The 9,358-nt window shown below is 43.8% G+C and overlaps 1 protein-coding gene across 5 annotated transcripts in view; it reads right to left on the bottom strand.

Annotated features, from left to right (window-relative positions):
* Nucleotides 1-221: 221 nt before the first annotated feature.
* LOC115482020 (histone deacetylase 5-like) overlaps nucleotides 222-9,358 on the bottom strand; it is a 148,241-nt gene continuing 139,104 nt past the window's right edge. For all 5 annotated transcript variants that reach the window (XM_030221557.1, XM_030221561.1, XM_030221558.1 and 2 more), the window contains 2 exons: nucleotides 8,968-9,121; nucleotides 222-1,315 (listed from right to left, as the gene is read on the bottom strand). In XM_030221557.1, the coding sequence (XP_030077417.1) occupies nucleotides 1,276-1,315; nucleotides 8,968-9,121 (194 nt within the window). In that variant the 3' untranslated portion in view covers nucleotides 222-1,275. The remainder of the gene's footprint in view (nucleotides 1,316-8,967; nucleotides 9,122-9,358) is intronic.

The raw sequence follows: 9,358 nt of genomic DNA, 5'->3' as shown, positions 1-9,358 counted from the left end.
GGTGCTGTGTGTCCCTCGAGGGGTGGAAGTCATGAAGCGAATGTCGAGAGTGTGGAGAGGTGCCTGCTGCAATGGCTCGTTGACTTCCTGTTGCTTGCTCTGTCTCATAGTTAAAATCACTTTTCCCCCCCTTTTGAGCCAAGGAACTGGAAAACCAACCTAGGCCTGCGATCCTCATGGACAGAATGATATCAAGACAAGGGGGCATCATGAGACAAAAGGAGTATCATTAGACAATGTCTGCTTTATTGATTCATGACATCAGCTGAGAGCAGAATGCACCCAAAGTTCAATTTACTGTCTCAGGGAGAAACCAAGTACAAATGAGTGACTTTAAGCAGCAAACTGGGCACATATTAAAGAAAGAGCTTAAAAACTGCCATACTGGTTCACACCAAAGGCTCGCCTTTGTCCAACAATGCTGTTTCCAACAGCAGCGGGGGTGGGGCATTTAGAGGAAGCAGATAAACAGGGCGTGGGCATGCCACACCCTCCCGGTTTCCAGCAGTCATAGGTCGGGGATGTCCAAAGTTCAGTCTGATATCCCCACCTCTATTTCACAGCCTCCAATAAATATGGCCTCCATACATTTGTGAATGCCTTCTTAATCCGGTTAAAAGTATTTACTGCCTCAACATGATCCACAGGATAACTCTGCATGCTGTGAAGAAGCTCTGTCTGACTGTCAAGGGGCCAACCTTAGTTTTTCTGCAGGCCCAGATCAGCAAGCCCCCAAGGTTTCCCACTTGTAACTTTAATAAAAATTTAGTGACAAGAGTCTGATATTCAGTTCCAATTTCTCAGGTGGAAAGGGGAGAGGAGAAAGGGGTGGGTATGACAGAGGAAGAGACAGAAAAAGATTATAAGCAAAAGTGTTTTGATTAATATTTGTTTGTCTTCTTGGCGCCCCAATCTCTCCTTATTCCCAAGTGCTAAGGCTCAGTGCGACAGACCAAATTCTATTCTTAGCTGTTACCGCTGTTTGTCTTAGGGGAGAGACAAGGAACGCAGACCATACAATTTATATTAAAAAAATGTTTAAAAAATTAAAGAATTGTCATTGGCCAAGCCCTGGAGAGGATGAACAAAGAAGATTTGGACGCTGGTGGGGTCAGGTTTGGACGCCTGGAGACGGACACAGCACACGACACTGAGGGTCGAGTGGCACTTTTTCCTTTTCTTTTTTTTTTGTTCTTTGTTTTTTTAGTAGAAAAAATAAAGAAATCACAATAACAAAAATCCCACAAGCTGATGACTACGGGAAAGCTTGGCACTTCACAACACCGGCTCCTCCTCCATGGGCTCATCCACTGGTCTAAAATCAAAAACAGAGGAGAAACAAACACATGGCAGTGTGAGAACGCTGTAAGAAGAGGAATTCTCTTTCCATCTAAGTTCAAAGGGGCTCTAATGAGGTTTCACAGTGTAACATTGCATCTGAAGAAGGGATCTCTCCATTAGCCACCTGTCAGTCTAACAAACGGTATCACAGCTTGTATGGAAACCATGGTGGAAGAGCGCGCAGTGGGGCCTGATGAAATTCATGGACAAGAATGAAAACTGGCGGATGGAGGGCATTGGATAGTGATTCTCAAACTTACCCTGGGGACCTCACAGCCAGCCAGTCCATGAAGATAATTTTGCAAACACTGCGCCTTTATCTAATGCATATTTAATGTGGATATCATGAAAACCCCACTGGGTATGGGAAGGTTTGGGAAGCCCTGGTCACTGCCCAACATCTAGCAGTCAGACTGAGGGGTGCGCTCACACAGCAGGTTCCAGGGGGAGTCCATAGTCTGTCTCTGCAATTATCCTTCCCCTGTATAGGCTTGTTTAGCAAAGTTGCTTATTTATAACGGGGGTTCTCTACAGACAGCAAGAACATGCAGCCACACTTGCTGGTGGTGTTAGCTGATGAAGCCAGGGTGCCCTGAGCCCTCCTCCAGCCTTTTCTGAGTTTGTGCAGTGATTCCCACCTTCCCCTCTACAAAAGGAGTCACTTGTCCTAGAGCTTAATGACACGAGTTTATTAATGTGTGCAGGCTGCATTTCACTGCTGTCTATGAAGAACCCTTGTTAAAAGTTATACAACTTGCTTCTCTCCTTAAACGAGCAAATGCAGGCACACTTGCTGGTGACTCCAGAGCTAAGGGCCACCGTCTTCTTTCTGATTGTTGGTGGCCCAAGAATTGACTGGGATGTTAGCAGAGAAGAAAAAATCAAAGTGCAAACAGGTTATTCAAGACTGCTTGGATAAAGGCTATGTCCTGGGCTGCAGAATAATCTAAACAATAGTGTTTTGAAAAAGTATGCACAGAAGCCTACACGACCACTTTACAAATGTCCTGAAATGAAGTCACTCGAATAAGTGACAGAAGTTGCTTCGACTCTGAGCTGGTGAGCACTGATGTAGCCTGATTGCTTGTAGGAGAAAGCAATGCAGTCCCAGAAGGAAAGTTTCTGCTTTGAGGCAGGTTTACCCAAGTGACAAACAACTGAGACATTTTCCTTATATCCTTTATGGATTATATAACAGCACCCGTCTTCAGTCTGAAATGAAACTCAGAGATAACTTACAGGAAGAATTTAGGATGATTACGAAGAACAACTCTGTTCTGGTAACATTGAGTATACGGCAGGTAATGCATTAGTGCTTGATTTTTCTGGTTATGGTTTTCCGCACGAGGTGTTTAAGTAAAGAAAGGCTTAACAACTCAAACAGTGAGTCCATGAGCCTAGTAAACACTATATTAAGGTCCCAATTTGGCAAAGGTGGTTTTAATTGGGGAGGGGGAGCATATGTTAAAAAGGACCCTCAAAATCTGGGTTTTCCATTAGTAGGCATATGGTATGCAGCTATAACAGTGATGAATGTGGACAGAGGTCTTCAGTCCTGTGCTTCAAGTAAATAAGATAGTAATTGCAGAAGTGGACAAAGAAAAGCTTGAACCCAATGAACAAAGTGATTCCACTTAATTTGATATAAGTTTAGTGTGAATGGATGTCTAGCCACCATCATAGCTTCTTTTACTTTTCTCAAGAAAGGAGTGTGACCAATCAGCTGCTACTCAATTTCCTTGCTGTCAGGGACATGCTCTTCAGATTGGAATGTCTACAGTCCCCTGTGTGAGAAGAGTTGGATGTTGACTGAAGGATATTGGTTGAGTTGTGAAAAGGGCAAGGAGTTGAAGAAATCATATCTATGGACCTATGAGGATCACTTGAGCTCTGTCAATGCATATTTTCTGGAGTACTCTGAATTAGGAGAAATGGTAAAGCATATAGTAGTCCTGTATTTCATGGAACTGCAAAGCATCATGAGATAGCTTTGAGGGCTTGGACAAATGAAACAGAAAAGACAACATTTTGCATTTTTTACACATGAAGAGATCTGTGGATAGATAACCCCCTTGTTGGAACAGATGATGAACAACTGTTAGTCACATCAAGCGATCATTTGTGAGTATTGAGTTGTTGACTGGGGGAGTCTGTTACTTGATTTTCTTGTCCTGGAAGATAAATGCCTATAAAAACAGAAAAACAAGCATCGTATTGGTCATTCCCACTCTTTTTTCTCTTTCAGGTAAATACCCATAACATGGTGCGGAGGGATTGTGCAAGAGGCCATATTTATTCCTTCTTGTTCGTTTACTTAGAATGTTACTACTAGTCATGTCTGATTAAAACGACTTGAGCTTTGATTCACAGTTTGAAAGCTCTTAGAGCACTGAAAATTGCTCTGAGATCGAACAAACTGATGTGCAGAGACATTCTTGACAGTTCCATAACATCTGAGTAGTTAAATGACAAAGATGAGTTCTCCATCTGTGTGTAAATACATCTGTAATGAGAGTTCTGGTGAAATTGGCTCTGTCAGTCCACCACTGACGTGATAAGAGGAATGGATGGCATTACAAGAATTCTCTTGCTGCGGGCCTGAAGGTGCTGATCCCAATGTCTTGTGAGATGCCATTGGAATGGTCTCTAGGTAGTATGGCTAAAGGCAGGGAATGTATCATAGCTGACATATGCCTCAATAGTCTCAATATATGGTGAGCAGATGCCTGGCTTAGAGTGAACTGAGATATACAATGGTGGACACAGTATCTGTTGTCAAAAATGCCTTTGCTTGTAGAGTCTAACTGAGCTCCTAAGAAGAGCATGGATTACGCTGGTGTGAGATTGGACTTCTACTCATTGATGAGAAAACAAAAAGTTTGTGTTGAGGCAGTCCCGTTCATTTGCTGGTTTTGGTCTTTTTTTGGTGCATTGGGAGAGAGAGAAAGAGAGCTGTATCTGACCAAGATACGGCAAAAGAAAAAACAAAACTGAGAAGGGAGGAGCACATCGGAGCTTGGGAACTCCCACACATGCCCAGTAAGCCAAAAGCCTTAATTTAAGCTACAGGAGAGCACCAACACACAGGAGCCATCACCGTCAAGCATGCCTGCACCTCAACTGCTCATCTCCAGAGAAAGATTGTTTGTTGCAGACACAGATGGACTTATATCTTTGATGGATCAGAAATGAACTAGTCATCTAGGTGAGGAAAAACACAGTTCCACTCCTGTGGAAATGTGCAACAATAGACAGAAACCTTGTGAAAACTGGTGCCGATGAGAGTCCAAAGGGAAGACATTTGCATTTTAGAAAAGTAAAAATAGAGAAACTGCCAATGATCAGGATGAATAGGGATATAGTCATAGGCATTCTTCAGATCTAGAGAGGCAAGCCAATTTTTCCTGTCTAGAAAGGGAAGAATAGTAGCCAATGAGTTCATCTTAAAGTTCTCTTTCTTCAAAACAGATTGAGGCCGCATAAGTCTAAAATCGTCTCAAACATCCCCAATTTTGAGGGTGGGGGAGATGAAGAAAAATCTGGAGTAAAATCCCTGGCCTTGAAGATGAACAGGAACTTCCTTGACTACATTGTTGTGTAGAAGAGCTGTTCTTTCTTTCTCTAAAATGATGTAGTGGCGAGAAGGAAGACTATTGGATTTTGAGGGTCCTGAACTGGATAGGTTTGTGTAGAAATTTAGTCTGTATCCATGTTACACTATGTTAAGAACCCATCGATCTTCAGAGCTTTGCAACCAATAACTACAGAAGAAGAAGAACTGAATTCTGCTTCCCACAGGCATGTAGTCAAAAAGTTGGCTTTAATGCTGAAGCAGAAGCTGTCGTAGATAATTGCTGCTTATGTTCCCTTGGACACTGGTGCTGTGGGCAATTTTGAGTTGCATCTCACTGAGTAGGAACTCTCTGTTAAGGTTGATATCTTCTTCTTGGGTAGAACTGCTGAAAATACTGATAATAGTATGGACTTACAAAGGTGGTTTGCTGATTTCTGCAGCACTGAGACTGTTTCATTAGGGGAAGAACAGAAGTCTTATTTGTCAGGATAGGCATTGTGGAGCCTGAGCTATCAGTCCTTGTCCATTTAGGAGATATGCCAGTAGGCAGGGCCGCAGAGAGACACGGACAGCCCAGGGCAGGTCTGCCTCCCCCCCACCTGCGCCTCCATGCCCCTCCCACTCATGCCACCCCCCACATTTGGGCCACTTCCCCCACCCGCCCGCTTACCTTCCTGTGTCTGACTGCTCCTCCCTCGATCTGTTGTTGCACTAACGTGATAACCAGGGTTATTGCGTTAATACAATCATATAGGTCCTGACACACAGGAGCAGGAAAGGCAGACCCGGAAGCAGGCAGGAAGAAGATTGCAAGCGCCGGGCCCCCTGCCTTTGGCAGATTGTGGAGGAGACACTTATTCGGGGGAAAAGATACAGCTCTGGGGAATTTTGCCTCCCCCCCCGGTGGTCCTGCCAGTAGAAACATCAAGCTGAGGGGCACTAGCCTGTTTCTTTACCTCAGAGTGAGAACAATTGCTGCAAAAAAAACTTTCCCTTCTGAATCTTTTCCTCCGAATAGGTGTCTCCTCCACAATCTGCCAAAGGCAGGGCAGCCTTCTGAGGAGTTATGTTTCAGCTGTTCTTTTTTTTCTTCCCTGAAGATGCCAAAGAGACTTGGAAACCATTTTGGAAGCAGAAGAATAGCGGTGTGGGGGTAGAGCTCTTTGAGAAAATTGCCAGTATTGCAAGAGAAGCTGCTCCCAATAATTTGGCAGAAGCCACTGATTTTAGCCAAAGTTGAGCCTGGCAGGGTAGATGGAGCTGCACATATGAGTCAACTCTGTGGGTGTCAGTGGGTCCTGAGTACTGTGTCCAGGGAGGGGTAATTCGTTTGGAACCCCCAATCATTTTGAAATGTTGGCACCTGTGAATGGATGTGTAATAAATAAATAAATAATATATATATATATATATTACTATTTTATTTTTTTTAATCAGCAATGCCATTATTGTGAAGAGCCACTGAAGCTGTGGGAACAGAGAGGAGAAAAATACTGCTGCTGTACTTTCAATTGTAATCGCTGTTTGGCAGGAAAACAATTGCTACCTCATTAGTTGATTGTTTTTGCAATCTGGGGATTGTCATTGACTCTTCTCTATCTTTTGACTCCCAGGTGGCATGGGTTGTTTAATGATACTTTTGGGCACTATGCCAGTTTCGATCCATTTGTTGCTTTCATGATGACCAGGCTCACCTGTCTGTCCTGCAAACATCTGCCACTTTGAGGCTTTACCACTCTAATTCAATTACTTCTGCTCTGATTCACTGTCAGTCTTGTTTCACTACCTCTCAGCTGCACTCAGGGGTCCCACAGGCTCAAGTGGAGGAGTGGCCTAGTGGTTAGGGTGGTGGACTTTGGTCCTGAGGAACTGAGTTCGATTCCCACTTCAGGCACAGGCAGCAACTTGTGACTCTAGGCAAGTCACTTAACCCTCCATTGCCCCATGTAAGCCACATTGAGCCTGCCATGAGTGGGAAAGCACGAGGTACAAATGTAACAAAATAAAATAAAATCTTAGCCTCCATCTTTTTCAATATCTTCTTTGCTCACCCATCATCCAATCCAACAGTTGCATACCATTCTGTTATGCTGACAACTTTCAGATACTATATCGCCTCACTACCGACCCATTGGACCTTTCTGAACTCAACCTTTGCCTCAACACTACCAAATGTGAAGCAATTCACTTTCCCAACACCTTCTCTTATTGATGACCGCTCTCTCCCCTTCAGGGAATCTATCAAAATCCTCGGCATAATTTTTGATAATCACCTTACTTTCAAACTTCAAATTGATTCTGTTCTCTAAGCATCCTTCTTCTCCCTTCACCGCATTTGTGCAGTCAAGCCCATTCCTTCCTCTTCCTGCACTCCCTTCTTCTTAGCCTCGTGATTCCTTACCTTGACTACTGTAATTCTCTGTATGTTGGTATACCACTCTACGCTTATTCAATTCATCACCGTATGACTACTATGTAACTTGAAACCATTCGGCCACGTTACCCCACTCCTTCAATCCGTATTAAATTTTAAATTCTAACCCTTCTCTTTAAGGGATGCCTCCATTCTGCCCCCGACTACATCAACCGACTACTCATTCTTCCCAGAACCCTCCGCTCTACCAACACAGGCCAACTTGCACTCCTACCCCCCTCCGTCATCCACCTTGATATAACTCAAGCCTCCGCCCTCAGTTACGAAGGCCCCAAACTTTGGACCTCTCTCCCTCTCCACCTCCATTTGGAATCCTCCTATCCTAAATTCACAGCTGCTCTCAAGCCCTTTCCTTTCTCTCTAACCTTTCTGAAAGCTAAATAGGATGGATCATAGTTCTCCCTAGTGCCCCCTTATAAACTCTCCTTCCCTGTCTATGTTGGTAGCCCTCTATCCTGCTTTACTCACAATTCCTTTCAGAGTGGAGGAGTAACCTAGTGTTTAGTGCAGCGAACTGTGATCCTGGGGAACTGGGTTTGATTCCAACTGCAGGTCTTTGTGACTCTAGGCAAGTCACTTAACCCTCCATTGCCCCAGGTACAAATAAGTACCCATATATACTATGTAAACCGCTTTGAATGTAATTGCAAAAACCACAGAAAGGTTGTATATCAAGTCCTATTCCCTTTCCTTTCTATGTTGGCAGCCCTCTATCTCAATTTAATCAATAAGCCTTCTTCCTCATCATATTCCCCCCCCCCCCACCCCGCCTTTTTAATGTCTGTTCATCTTCAGCCTGCCAGGCATTCTGCTTTTTTATTCCTGGGACCTTTGCTTTGCTCCCCATTCCTCTCCAGGTTGAGTCCTTGTATGTAAAATTCAAATATGCTTTGAAAACTTATTTCTTCTCAGACACGTATGAGGGCACTAAGTGAGATTGGGGATAGCAGCACTGACTTTTGGCTCCTTTTTTGTATTCCTCTGTCTAATCAATTGATGGAATTCCTTTCCCAATTTCTGGTTTACATTAACTAATACACCGCCTTGGTTTTCTCAAAAGAAAGGCAATTTATTACATTCAAATAAACACAAAAGTCTTCTCTGAGGTGAGAGAGGAGGGCTGTTTCTGGGAATCCCTGTACCAAATCAGTAAAAAGAAAGACCCAGCTGAAGGACGGCTCTGGGCATCCTGGATTCGTCAGATGACACCAGCAAGCATGCCTGCATTTGTCTGCTTATCTACAGAGAATAAATTAACTAGAATCCTAAAGAAGAAAGAGGAAATTACTGGGCCAAAAGAAGAAAAAAAAAAGAGAGAGGTTCAAACTATCCATATTCTGATTTTTACTGTACAATGACGTTTGGATAACAGAAGACTTGACAGTTCTAACTGCATGGAACGATGGCTGTATGAAACACCTGTACTGCCCCCCATATATGTATAAACCACTAGAAAAGCAAAGAGAATACACAGGATATACTGAGCAATCTCCATTCTTTCTCTCCTCACCCAATGAGAAACAGAAGGATAGGTGGCCTAGAGCAGAGCTGAGGAACAAATGGGATTCTGGAATGAAATACTGGGCTGTGACTGTCTCTAAGTGCTATGTAAGATTACCTGGGAGTGCAGGTTGTGCTTCCCTGCTCTGCATCCACCGATAGCAATGCCATGGCGCTGACTGTTTCTGCCTCTTCTACCTCTCCCTTCTGGACTTCCAGCAAGGAGCTGCCGATCACGGAAGCAAAGCGCTTCACTGAGCTCCAGTGTTTACCTATAGACATCAGAATGCATTAGAGGACTGCTGGCACCTATCACAGTGAGCTTCCAGAAGGTGGGGAAGGACCTGCAACAGAAGTAGCTGTGAGTTCCCCATAAACCCCGCACTTTACTTCATTCTGTATGGTGTCTCCTGCGGGCAGTAGCCGATAGTAAGAGCACCAAAATCACCCAATCAATCATTGCAACAGAGCTGAGGTTACTATTAGTTAAATTCACCTACTGACAACCC

This window comes from Microcaecilia unicolor, chromosome 12 (genome assembly GCF_901765095.1).
Source record: "Microcaecilia unicolor chromosome 12, aMicUni1.1, whole genome shotgun sequence".
Taxonomy (NCBI): Eukaryota; Metazoa; Chordata; class Amphibia; order Gymnophiona; family Siphonopidae; genus Microcaecilia; species Microcaecilia unicolor.
This window is presented reverse-complemented; position numbering and strand designations above follow the sequence as displayed.